The sequence below is a fragment of the Gouania willdenowi genome, chromosome 8, assembly GCF_900634775.1.
Source record: "Gouania willdenowi chromosome 8, fGouWil2.1, whole genome shotgun sequence".
Taxonomy (NCBI): domain Eukaryota; kingdom Metazoa; phylum Chordata; class Actinopteri; order Blenniiformes; family Gobiesocidae; genus Gouania; species Gouania willdenowi.
The window spans coordinates 15,729,036-15,742,535 of NC_041051.1; the positions used below are offsets into that span (position 1 = coordinate 15,729,036).

Consider the following 13,500-nt stretch of genomic DNA (forward strand, 5'->3'; position numbering starts at 1 on the left):
GATAAAATGGACACAGTAAAGCTTAGGCATTTAATGCACAGCATGCATTTTAAACAAACACTTTTCATACACTTACAACTCTTGTAAGTGTCTCCAGAACTGTGAAGTCCCCTCGGAGACAAAGCACCTCTTTGACGGTCATGATTATCTTAGCAGAAGCCACAGCAAGATGAAGCTCGTGATACTGCTCAATCTGTCGAACTCTGGTTGTAATCCAGTCGTAGTCAGTTGAATTATCAACTGTGCACATAAATTCTAAATCCTGTGCAAGCTCTTGATACTTTCCCTTGAAGACACTGAATATCTGATTGACCTCCTCAAGCCTTATACTGCCATTCTTTAGACGAGTGTAGATGTCTTTGAATTTCCCAAAGCTTGCCAAGAAAATGTCATCATATATTTGTTCTGGGGTTGCCAAAATGTCCACAACAGAACGATGATCAGGATCACCTTCCATTTCTTCAGCAGCCAGGAGTTTGGCTTGTTTCCCCCAAAACATTTTGAAAACATAACTTTGTTCCAACTTGTGCAGAACTTCAGCCATTTTTCTGATTTCATCAGTGAGACTAAATAAAGTAACAAAACAATCTTCTGGGCATGGAGTTTGACCAAGTTGATGAACCATCATGAAATGATTCAGCTGCGAGACTTCAATATTGGTTTGTTGTTTCCTTTCCAAGTCTTCAATGTCAACTATCATAAGAATTCAAGCACAAGTCAATTCTTGTCAACACTTCATAACCAAGTAAGCAGGAGAATTCCTGCGGCATTGTCACCATACCTGTGATGTGTTCCTCCAGTCTGTGGCACATTTTTAGGACAACATCAACCAGCTGCTTTTCATGGTACACTGCTTTCAACTCTTTCTCTCTGCACAATAGAAGCCTTCTCATTTCAGAGATGTTTTTGTAGCTTTGATTCTCAGCGAGGCAGTCTTTTTACAATATGGCAGATAAACACAGAGAGAAAGAGAACAACCATAAGGTCAAAATACATCAATTAAAAAAGTGTGAAAATCTTAATAGTTAAAAGTGTTAATGCTAGTACCAATTTTCAGCAGCTCTAGGTAGGTGCTTTTCGTTTCCAAAATAACGTTAAGTAGTTTTATTTGGATGTCTCCTCGAATAAGTTGATCGTTTATGGCAGTAAAGGAGGATATGGCTACTGCGAGTTTGTCCTGGGCATCTTGGCTGAGCTGACTAATGAGCTTTTCATCTGCACCTGCAGTGACAAAATTTGCACATCAGTGTTTCTTTTTAACTAATTGTAGCATTAACTGTTTTGTGCATTTCTGATATGGAATTGTTATCAAGATTGAAGAGTTTTATTACCATGAAGTTGGAAAATGTCTTTGACCGCTGGCCAGGAAAGGAGGTGTTGAAGAACCACTTGTTCATCTTCCTCGTATTTTCCAAGATCATTTATTGGCCAGGACTTTTGGATTATTGTAGAGATGAGCTTCCCGAACTTCCAGTTTATTTTTATTCTCTCAAAAAGTTTGCCTTCCGACTTTTTCTATACATTATGGAACAGATAAAAAAAGGAGACATTTCACTTTCAAATAATAAATAAACAAAAGCAAGTTGAAAGCAAAACTTACTATTTTTACAAAAATAAACAGACAAATTAACAGGTGTGGTTCTCAATATGGTGTTGAAAAAGGAATATTTTATAATGCAACATACTGAATCTAATGAAAAGCAATAAAAAAAAAATTAAATAAAGCTTCAAAGTCAAAGAGAAGTCTTAATACCTGGCACAAAGATGTAACAGCCTCAAGAGCGCATTTTTCAATAATTGAGGCAATGCGTGGACGTGATGCACTCAATTCCTCAATTGTATTACAGTAGAATTCAATTTGATCCAATGCAGATTCCTAAATCCACAGTAAAACACACATTAAATCAGTGTCACATGAGCCTCTAAAAAAATTCCAAACTTAAATCTTCAAATCATAAAACACTAACTTGTTTAAATTTGCCCTCAAAATCATTTGTAAATGTTTGCTTCCATTCGTTAGTGAAATCTTCATCTTTGAAGCCAATGGAGATTGTGTTGTTCCACATCTAAGCAAAAACATTCAGTTAGTTCCCGGCATTATGGCACTGCGTACAAATGATTCAGGATGAGGCTTTTTTTTTTAGTTTTGTGATCAGTTATATAAAAGCTGTTTACCTCAATTTCTTCTTCTGTTGCCTTTTTTCCAGGCCACAATATATAACTACTGCTGAGTAAGTTTGCTCTATAAGACAGACTAATCCAGTCTCTCATTAGTTTCAATGCACATTTGAGCACAGAATAGAACTGCTCTCTGTCTCCTTCTGCAGTATCCTAAATGGGATTCAGTATTTGGATTAATACAGCAATCATCCCAGTTCAATTTTTAACCCCACAGAAGTTTGTACTTCATACCTCTGCCTTGTTGCACTGAGCAAAGTCTGACACTGATGCGACCAGGTTCATACAGGCTACAGGAATATCTGGGAAGTTCTGAGTATATGATGCTGGTTTTACACCTTTGCAGATTTTCTCCAACAGTGTCAATGCATTTACAAGGCACTGGCTCCTGTAGGCTTGGGTAAAGTACCTATAAAAAGAAAATCAGAAATAAGGTAATAAATAAAAAAATCCTGATAGGATAGGAGCAGCCAAGCAAGTACAACACTAACCAACAGTGACTCTTACGAAGGTGAATGTTTGGTAGATTCCATGTAACAAATATTGTAACTTTTGCTCAAGTAGTTTTCTGCTCGTTTCACAAGGCAGGTGTTTCTTTTTTTCTTGTTTTTGCCAGAGAAATACCATTAACTCACAGTGACTACTTCTCAACTGAGTTAAGTGTCAAAACAGAATGGATGTAAAAGTAGTCCATCACATTATCTTTTTTATTTCTATACTTTTGCATCAAGTCTAAATTGGAATAGTAAGTAAAACAAAAGTGTCTATGTTGCCATATGTATATTGCCCTTCAATTAGATACTGATGTTCCTAAAAAAAATAATCACCTGTATTTTCCATCCATGAGATTTCCTTGGATGTGTGAGAGAAGAGCTAAGACTTCCTAAAAATCAAAACAGTCTTGAGGTTATGTCATGAAATACCCTATAATTATTGTCACTTTAAAAAATAAACAGGAAAATGGTGTATTAATTAAAAAAAACTAATTCTCCATTAAATGTAATCATGATGAGATGTGTCAACACACCTTCATATTGCTTGCAGTTATTGCCTGAGGAGTTTTATTGATGAAAGCACAAAGCATGTCCAAAAGCTCAGCATTAATGTTACTACTACAGTACTCCAAGTCATCCAAAGACATCAGGTACAAGCAGGATCGAGCCAAAAATGAATCCACATCCAGCAAGTGACTTTGATTTTTAACAGCATTCACCAGTTCCCTGATGAAAAAACATCACCAAAATTAAGCAAATTATTGTGGAACATACATACTTTTTCTAATAATAGTAGTCATACATTTTGTCAAAGTTACTGTAAATCTCACCTCCTGTTTTGACTGTTCATGTCTTTTGCAGTGCCAACGTCAAGTCCTTGCAAACCTGCCCAGGACACCAAATACTTGTAGGTCCCAGTAGGTGGTGCTTCAAAGGGCTTAGTTAAGCCTTTAAGGAGGTGAAGAAGTGGTAGTACCACAATCCATCGAGGCATCCCTTCTTTTTTCACAGTATTTATGAGATGAACCAGGTTCTCTGGCAAACTGCAATCAAAAATAGCATGAGGGACTTTATGGGTTACTAATACAGAATGCTCTATTGATCATTCAATTGATTCTGTATCTACCTTTTAAGTGGAGATACATCCTGATAAAACTTGTTCCAATACTCAACAAAGACGTCCTTTTCAAGTTTGGGTAAACACAGCGAGGTGCAAAGCTGATGGAGCTCTGTGTTACTAAGTTTAAGCTCATACTCTCTCCATAGATGAAGCATAATCACTGCTGCTCTCAGGGGATCCTGGATGTGCCTCTGAATATGTTTTAGCATGAATTCTGTCAGCAGAAGCTTCACCTAAAAGAACCAGAGGATAAATTAAGTTGGTCGTGATATAAGGGTTTAAAGAAGATGCTCTCAAATCTTTTAAACTCACATCATTTTCTCCATAGTCCAAGGACGACCACTTCATGGCTTTCTCCTCATACACATAAGGGTTCCCATAAACCTGAAAAAACTGCTTCAGCTGAATCAGAAAACTTTTCAGATTGGTTTCTGTCCAACTCCCAAGAAGGTCAAAGATGGTTTCCAGCATTATGTTTCCTGCTATTTTTTTGCCTTCAATCACATTTGTTGTTTGTTCCCGCCAAAAGAAATCCTTGAAACGTTCAATTTTTGACGGCTGAGTACAAATGATGTCATCATACTGGTGCCAGTCACCTTTGAAAAGAGAATGAAGATAAAACCTACGGTAACTTGGGCGGTAATGCTCCTTGCCTTGGTTGCTAACTGCCGTAAAACTACACTGAAGACCAACAGTAACTGTCAGCAACCAACGCATAACACTTTACAAAGCATGGCTATTAGTTTACAGCAAATTATGACTACAACTTAAAGTAAAGGTTATACTTACCACTGTCATTAATCAGGTGGGGCTTCACAAACAAACATCGGTTTATGTGCGTATTGGAAGACTTCTTATAAATGAACTCAAAAGCAACCTTTTTCTCCCTACAAACTACATATTTATAAGGTATGGACCTAGACATGGCTTCCTGTTTTGTCGTCACTAAACAGCCTTCGACCAAAAACCCATGTTCTCCCAGATCCCTGCATGAAAATGATGAGAAACAAAAGTGTGGTTTAGTGAGAATACAGCAATAATTTGTCATTGCAGGAATTACAAAGTGAAGTTTGAACAGTTAACAAAGTCTTTCAGTAAAACAAATAACATGTATAGCTGAGTCAAACAGGCTTTTTCCCAACCAACTGCATACTATTTACCTTGGACATTATTAAGTGAATGTAGATGGATACTTACTTTTGCAAATGAAGCTCAGCTGTATTTTCCTTCCAATTTCCCAAGCAGGAACCAGCTCTGATGACAATTTGATCTTTTTTTGGATCAAACTTAAAATGCTTGGAGAGAATTGCATGGAAGTAAATCGTGAGCCTGTCTTTAGCAGGAATGCTAGTGTTCCGGGTCACCGAAAAAAAAAAACAAGATTGAAAGAAAACTTTAATACTATGTTATTAATTTATAACTCAAACAAAAAACCGTGAAGACTAAAAAAATATGTAATGTAATTCTCTTAGCAAAACCATTCTCACATTTTGGGGGATGGGTCTGAGAGTTTTTTCTTCTCATTGGTGTTCTCCTTATGCTCTTTGTTCCCACCAGAGGTCTTGTCCTGCGTGCTGCTCGACTGCTGCACCTCTGACGCCACCACTGGGTCCACACTGGAGCCCTCATTGTCAGCCTGTCGCATTAAACACTGAAGATTCATATTTACTCGAAAACCAGACGTTCTCAACTTGGGTCAAAGGGAAGTTTTCAAAAATAATAATGAAATTTAAAGTTTTTAAAGGGATTGTATGAAGTGCAATATTTTCAGACTTCTAATAATTTTAGCCTCAATATTTTTGCAATATTTACCTACTTAAAGTAATCAAAATAAATGTTCCTTTTGGTAAAATTTTTTCTTTCTTTAAATTGAATGTTTTGTTTAAATTATTCCAAGTAATTTCAATAAAGCAAATGCCTCCTTTGTGACAAGTGCCACAAACTAAAGCCTTTCAATATCTCTTCTTTTAACTGCACAATATTTTTATTCAGTGACTTTGAGAATTTGAGTCACTGCTTTTATATAAGGAGCAATGGATGGTCACAAACCCACCATTGCTCGAGAACCACACCCTAAACAAATAAAATGAATCTTCCTTCACCAGTAATAAATACAGAAAAGAAATAGCGTTGATTATCATTTAGCTTTAGTATCTTATTACCATTGCCGAGGTTGAAGAATCGGTGACACTCTTTTGTCCCGATGATTCCGACTGCTTCAGTTTCTGCTCCTGTTGATGCTTTCCCTTCTGTTTTGTCACTTCACTTTGATTAGCATTTGGATCCGTGTTAGCATTTTGATCCTGTGCAGATGACTTGTTAGAAACAGGTGCTCTCTTTTTGGGGTCTTTTTTGTTAGCCTCTTGATCTTTAGGGCTCGTTTTCTTGGTGCCTTTGTTTGAATCTTGCTGAGAAGCTGCACCCTTGCTGTCCCCCGACTGTTGTTGTTGATTTGCTGATTGATCTGTATCCATCTCTGATGTTTCATTGCTGTCTTTGGGATCAGATGTAGTCCCCTCTGTCTTGGGTTTTGCACTTTCCTCATCTTTAGCAGTTGTTTTCTGCCCCTCGATGTTGTTTGCATCCTTAAGGGATGCAGCAGTCTGAGAGGAGGGTAAAGATTTTGACTGGCTGTCCAATGACTCAGACTTTGTTACTTCAGTCTGATTATCATTTGGATCTGTGTTCGCATTTTCATCCTGTGCAGATTGCTTTTTAGGAACAGGTGCTTTCTTTTTTGGGTCTTTTTTGTTAGCCTCTTGATCTTTAGGGCTCATTTTCTTGCTGCCTTTGTTTGAATCTTGCTGAGAAGCTGCACCCTTGCTGTCCCCCGACTGTTGTTGTTGATTTGCTGATTGATCTGTATCCATCTCTGTTGTTTCATTGCTGTCTTTGTCATCAAATGCAGATCCATCTGTCTTGGGTTTTGCACTTTCCTCATCTTTAGCAGGTGCTTTCTTCCCCTGGATGTTGTTTGCATCCTTAAGGGATGCAGCAGCCTGAGAGGAGGGTAAAGATTTTGACTGGCTGTCCAATGACTCCGACTTTGTTACTTCAGTCTGATTAGCATTTGGATCTGTGTTCACGTTTTCATCCTGTGCAGATTGCTTTTTAGAAACAGGTGCTTTCTTTTTGGGGTCATTTTTGTTAGCCTCCAGATCTTTAGGGCTCATTTTCTTGGTGCCTTTGTTTGAACCTGGCTGAGAAGTATCCTTCCTGTCCCCCGACTGCTCTTGTTGATTTGCTGATGGATTTGTATCCGTCTCCATTGTTTCATTGCCATCTTTGGGATCAGATGCATTTCCCCCGGACTGAGATGTTGCACTTTCCTCTGCTTTACCCAATGTTTTCTGCTCCTGGATGTCTTGTGCATCTTCAGAGAAAGCAGCATTCTGACTGAGGGATAAAGAGCATGACTGGCTCTCTAAAGACTCAAACATGTTGCTAGTTGGACTTTCTGAACTTTCACATTCAGAGGAGTCCTCTTTCTCTCGTTTGTCTCCCACTGATAGTAGTGATTGATCTGAGATGCTTTGCTGCTGCCCTTTTTTCTTTTTATTCTTTTTTCTCTTTCGTTTCTAAAAATACAAGAAATAAAATCAATAAGAGAACAGAATATTACGTTTCTATTATGGGAGTGTTTTGCATGTTGAAACACTAATCAACCATTAATGTGGAATACTTATTGTGAAAGGCTGGTTCCACTTCAAAACAATAAAATCTATAATTTTTTTAAGTTTTCAAGATTCAATAGCAGATGACTTTTAGCAACTCGGATACAGAACACATCTTCAGACACTCCTTTCGTACTGTGTGGAAGGTTGTAATCATAAGAACAATATCATAAATAGAGTTCATACAGTGATAAAAGAAAGGTTCTGTACTCATCAAATGGCAAAACAAATAGAAAGAACTATACTGTAAAAATATGATCATACTTTTAATTTATAAGTATAAAGTTTATTGGTTGATAAACTGATCTTTAACCACTGTTTAATAATTTAAATAATTTAGTTAGTTATTCCAAACATGTAGTATTGCATTTGAGGTGCAATAATGCTTTTTCCCTTATGGAATGCTGCCAGTGCCTCGACAAATTAGGTAGGTTATTGAAAAGTGTTTGATGGTGTGCAGTGGACTTTTTCTAATGCTTTGGTGTGCCGCAGCTCACATAAGCTTAATGGGAACCCCAGCTAAAAAACATTGCCCTTTTTGATCAATGTTTTTACCATCCATCCATCCATTTTCTGACTCGCTTATTCCTGTTTTCAGGATCGTGGGGGTATGCTGGTGACCTATCTCTAGCTCTCAATAGGTTTTAGGCGGGGGTACACCCTGGACAAGGTGCCAGTCCATCGCAGGGCAACACACAGAAAGACAACCACTCACAGTCACATTCAAGAGACTCCAATCAACCTAACAGTCATGTTTTTGGATTGTGGGAGTACCCGGAGGAAACCCACGCAGCATGGGGAGAACATGCAAACTCCACACAGAAAGGACCCAAGTGTTCACCCAGGGCTTGAACCCAGGATCTTCTTGCTGTGAGGCGCACGTGCAAACCACTGTGTGCATTATCCGCTTAGTAACAGTAATTAGTGTCCAATATAAACAGTGTAGCTTCAACCAGACGTAGCGCGTAGCGGCATATGAAGCTGTTCATCATGTTAATAACTCAACAGACCAATCCACATGCGCGCGCGCGCGTGCACGGATGTTAATACCATCAGCTTGAATTGTGTTCGGGCTTAAAGAGACATCGGCTAAATTCGGGTCGACCATGTTCAGGTTTTTTCGGCCCAATTACAGCTCTACCGTGTGCATCCTCCACTTTGTAACCCATAATCACCGTCCAATATAAACAGTGTGCCTCATAATCTAGCAATGCAATCAACTAAATAAAACAATAGAGAAATATGAAATGAATGAGTGTGTGTGCGTGTGTGTGTGTGTGTGTGTGTGTGTGTGTGTGTGTGTGTGTGTGTGTCTTTGAATCAGTCTTTTGAATAAAATGTTATTTATTGCCTGTACAGTGTGAGTGAATATTTATTAGTGGAGGACCTATACCAAGCATGAGTAACTCTAACCACATTCATCATCACCTTCACCAAATAACTTTTGGCTTTAAAGTAAGGCAGTAACAAAAAATAAAAAACAAAAAAAAAAACAACTTTAGCTTGACTTCACTAATATTAGCCCTCAGAGAATTATACATTTCAAAATGTTCCGCACCAGTGGCGCTCGCTTCCACGCCACGTGATCCCCCTACGCTGTAAAAACTTCCTGTTGAGAACCCTGGTAACCTTTATAAGTCATCAACAGCTTGCATCGCATTCCATTTTTAAATAAATAACACTTTTTTGTGCTTTTTTTGGCAAAACATTCTGGTACGAGACAAACATCAAAGCTTATTTATGCCTTTACTCTTCACAAATGGATTCCCTTGAAAATATGATAAATCCAATTTTTCTTTGATAGGTCAATGTATGTTTATGCAATCTCTAATATCTAGTAGATACTTGCCAGCATTTCATTTCCACCCACCTTTTTCTTTGTATCACTGATGGAGTTATCATTCTGTTGTCTTCTTTGGGGAGGCTTGTTGTCCACAGGCATGTCGTTTTTCCGAGTCCCTGATTTTTCAGCTTTAGCTCCCAAATCTTCCACCAAAGACTTGGGCTGATCTTCAGCATCTAAGTGAAACACACAGGCTTTTAAATAAAAATGACATTTATAAAAGCATCTGAAGTGTTAAATCTACAGCAATAACCAGAAATGTTTGCAAGTGCAGCACTATTTATGCAAGTGCATATTTATACATTAATGGTTATCAGAGCTAAACTGCGTGATAGTCTGTAATGAACAGGGAATTCCTACACCTACGTAATTACCTTCTTTATTTGGAGGCTGTGTTGATAGCTTATGGCCACAATTGCTGCAGAAATTTGCAGATTTCTGCACAATATTTAGTCCACAAGCTGCGCACTTCATCTTCACACGGCGTTGATTCCTGAGCACAAAAGGAGAAACCTACAGTGAGGAATTCCTTTCACTTTCGCTTTTCTAGTAAGAAGTAAAAGGGTGCACCTCTGCACTTTCAACATCCGTCATGACACATTTTCCCCTTCTCTGAACATTGAACAGTCCTAACACACAACCATATCTGAACAATCCTTTTCATATGATTACGATGAAACAAAACAAAAAAGGAATAAAGTAGTTTTTAATTACCTCTAATGTAGAATAAAAATAACAGTGCAACAAAAAGCAACACTTTGATGAGCATAAACATGTCACATACATAGTACAGACATTCTGTGAATACACATTTAAAATAAAATAAAAACTTAAATAATTAACACCAACTAACAAATCATTGTGTTATATATATATATATATATATATATATATATATTTCTTTTTTTTTTCTTCTCACATAAATTCAAGAAAACCATTTTAGAATAATTTGCTAAAAAATGTTTTCTGACTACATTTGGATTAATACTGGGGGTGGGACCAACTGGTTTTAATAAATGAATAATGAAATAAACCGTGGTTTTGTTATAAAGACTGTATGAGTATCACCACATATTACATAACAAAAACACTGCAAATTAGTTTCAATATCGAGTGATTCATTGCAAAAAAAAAAAAAAATATATATATATATATAATCATCTTTCTTTAATCATAGAACAACCAATCACACATTTCTCTTGCAGAATACATCATTTACGTCACTCTTAATGTGTCACACTTAAACCGTATTTCTTAAACTTATACCCAGTCACTTTAACACACAAACACATTTACCAGTAGCAATAATTCAATATTGAACATAATATATTTCTACACAGACGTATTAAGGGCTACTAATAACTAGCTGTGCTGCTGTCAGGCTAATGTAGCTTCTCACTAGTGCGTCTTTAACTTACAATGACAACACATTTAGCAGATATAGCAACACATATCACTACTGACACACTACACAACACCATAACATTGCATGACAAACAGATTTACCCTCACTAGTGGCGGGACACCGGGATGACCGCTGGTGTTGCCAATCTACTGGTTATGCTCTTACCTGGTGACTCACTTCCTGCTGCTGTTCTAGTGAAAAGCCTAAATATAGATTTTTACTGAGCATTTATCACACCAAACAAAGCTTTTATAATATAACCAATATTATGAGGATTTGATGGAAATGTGAACACGAATTTGGTACCAAATGGAAAGTACCAACATTAAATAACATGAGATTAAAAAAAAACAACAACGTTAACAACATTAACACGTGCGTCTACATTTTGCTGTGGATTTAATATTATTAATTCAAGTTTACAATGCTATGTATTAGAATTAAGAAATGTATGTCAAGGACTCCTAACACGGAAGTGAATCACTAGTTGAGTAGGAAACCAGTACATCCGCTACACTAGTCCGTCTAAATAGGTTATTCTAGGTTCTGGTAAATAATGTAAAGCAGGACGTCACAGAAGTGGCCTCAGCCCTCAGTGTGTAGTGGAGCCTCTTACCCGGTCCAGGGCTCACCTGTGCACTCCGGTCCTGTCCTTACCGCGAACCGAATGCTCGTGCAAATGTCAAAGCCCCGAAGATAAACTAGCACTGCATTTCCGCATCTCCCAAAGTTTCGTTTTGTCAGAAATGGGCGGTTGTTGTTGCTCCTCAAAATGACGTTTGTCCTTGTTGAGAACCGAGAATAAAAACAGAAACCTAAGAGTGGAAACGTTTCGATTTCAAATTAGAGATGTCAAACTATAAAAAGTGGGCTGCAAACAGCTGTTTTCCTATATCACGGAATCATTCCATCAATCAGTCATTGAGCTTGAAGTGCTTTGTAAATGAAAAAGATCCACATTTTCAACCTCAATATAGGATAGAAAACAAGTGAAGAGTTCGTTTGCAAAAACAAATAACTCACAGATAATTTAATATATGAGTCAAATTAAACTCATTAGACTTTTGAGAGGTGGTGTCCTTTCCTTGGTTGAAGACATTCAACTTTGATTTGACTATTACATGAACTAAATCGTGATATATATATAATTTTATTTTATTTTTTTTTTAATGAAAAAAAACGTGAATGTATTCACCTATCTTCAATTTTGATACACTATGCCAGTATTTTGCATCCTTGGGGTCAGGAACCAACGTGGAGTTGCCTGGAGTTTAAATGAGGTATTCCTGAAATGTCTAGTAATTAATAATAATGAAAAATACTGATTAAACATTTATTTTTGAAAATTTTAATTATTATTCTTTACAAATCAAAACAACTCAATCTTAAATAACTGTATTCTACACTTCCACTTTGTCAAATATAAATCTAGTTAATAATAATAATGACAACAAAATGCAGTATAAAAATATCGGAGCTGGCAAAACTTGTTACTAATACTGGCGACTCTGTATTTGTAACAGAGTATAACAAAGATGAAATTTCTGAAAAATTTGAATAGATTTTAAATTTTTTGTTTTGTTTTTAAAATAAAATAACACAATCTTAAACTGTATTTTTATACGTTCACTGTGTGAACTACATATCTAGTTGAACTAAAATGCAGTAAAAAAAAAAAAAAAACTGAGCTCAAACAATATCAAAACCTAATTCTAGAAGAAAAAAAAGTCTTTGGGGTCGCCAGAATTTTTTGATATCAAAATGGGGACACGATCCAAAAAAAGGTTGGGAACGTTGCACTATGTAAAGTGACTCAATGGGCAAAACTGCACCCTCTATTGGCAGAACTGCACCTTCTATTGGCCAGATTTTGGTGTTATTGGCAGAATGTTTACTGCTTAAGGAATAATATATCACCTTTACTTTTCAATATGTACAGAAATAACGAACACATGGTCACTTATTTAGTGACATGAGTTTAGTTTCTTTGATATATTTCAAAAGAAGATGCCAATGAAGCAAGTTAAGGCCAGGAAACAAAAAAATCTCCTTTAAAAGTGTTGGAACACATCGTACAAGCTCAAAAAGGTTATTCTCACAAAGCTCTTTTCCAACTATTCCATGAGCTGCTCTCACATGACAACTTCTCACTTTTACCATCCCTATGACAACTTAATACAGCTTTTAATTATGTTACTCATGCAGTAACCTCAAAGGTCCCATAAAGCCATTCTGTTCTTTCCTTTTACAATGGTGGGAAGAATAGGTCTGAATTACATCTGAACCAGTGTCTGTCACTGAAGTTATGGTCAGACTAATTTTCCCTTGTGTTATCTTACAGAAACATCAATCATTGGTGTTTCTCTGACCCCATCTTAGAATGTCACTGTCATTTTGTACAGAGGAGTAACCATAGGAACCATGGCTGTCAAGTCCAAAGGTATCACCCAATACACATTCTGGCAACATGCAGCAGGAATGTCTTTACAAAAATAAAAATGGATGTTGTAAATCTTCTTGGAGAATTGTCAACAGACAATTTGGGTGATATTAATTTATTGATAGACATCTATTAAAATGAGCTCTTAAAATGAATGAAGTCAGAATTTTCAACATGGCAGAAAGCAAACAAGAAACTAGCCCTAGGGATGGATAGGGTTAGAGTTAGGTTAAAATCCTATATCATAACAATTTTTAGGGTTAGGGTAAAGTTTAGTATTAGTCACGCAACCTAAACTGGCCAATGGCTGACCTATCACGTGACCTAAACTGGCCAAATAGGGGCG

General features: G+C 36.9%; 1 protein-coding gene across 2 annotated transcripts in view; it reads right to left on the minus strand.

Annotated features, from left to right (window-relative positions):
* The window catches only part of rnf213a (ring finger protein 213a), a 36,166-nt gene extending 24,724 nt beyond the window's left edge, over positions 1–11,442 (minus strand). Inside the window, exons 1-20 of one of the 2 annotated variants that reach the window (XM_028454403.1) lie at positions 11,331–11,442; positions 9,684–9,802; positions 9,337–9,485; positions 5,955–7,370; positions 5,280–5,428; positions 4,990–5,139; positions 4,582–4,778; positions 4,105–4,388; positions 3,799–4,025; positions 3,503–3,715; positions 3,206–3,398; positions 3,006–3,061; positions 2,413–2,587; positions 2,176–2,331; positions 1,968–2,066; positions 1,754–1,876; positions 1,332–1,515; positions 1,048–1,221; positions 782–934; positions 77–693 (exon numbers count right to left, since the gene is read on the minus strand). In XM_028454403.1, coding sequence (XP_028310204.1) covers positions 77–693; positions 782–934; positions 1,048–1,221; positions 1,332–1,515; positions 1,754–1,876; positions 1,968–2,066; positions 2,176–2,331; positions 2,413–2,587; positions 3,006–3,061; positions 3,206–3,398; positions 3,503–3,715; positions 3,799–4,025; positions 4,105–4,388; positions 4,582–4,778; positions 4,990–5,139; positions 5,280–5,428; positions 5,955–7,370; positions 9,337–9,485; positions 9,684–9,783 — 4,815 coding nt within the window. In that variant the 5' untranslated portion in view covers positions 9,784–9,802; positions 11,331–11,442. The remainder of the gene's footprint in view (positions 1–76; positions 694–781; positions 935–1,047; positions 1,222–1,331; positions 1,516–1,753; positions 1,877–1,967; positions 2,067–2,175; positions 2,332–2,412; positions 2,588–3,005; positions 3,062–3,205; positions 3,399–3,502; positions 3,716–3,798; positions 4,026–4,104; positions 4,389–4,581; positions 4,779–4,989; positions 5,140–5,279; positions 5,429–5,954; positions 7,371–9,336; positions 9,486–9,683; positions 9,803–11,330) is intronic. The other variant, XM_028454402.1, reaches the window with a different exon arrangement.
* Positions 11,443–13,500: the final 2,058 nt, after the last annotated feature.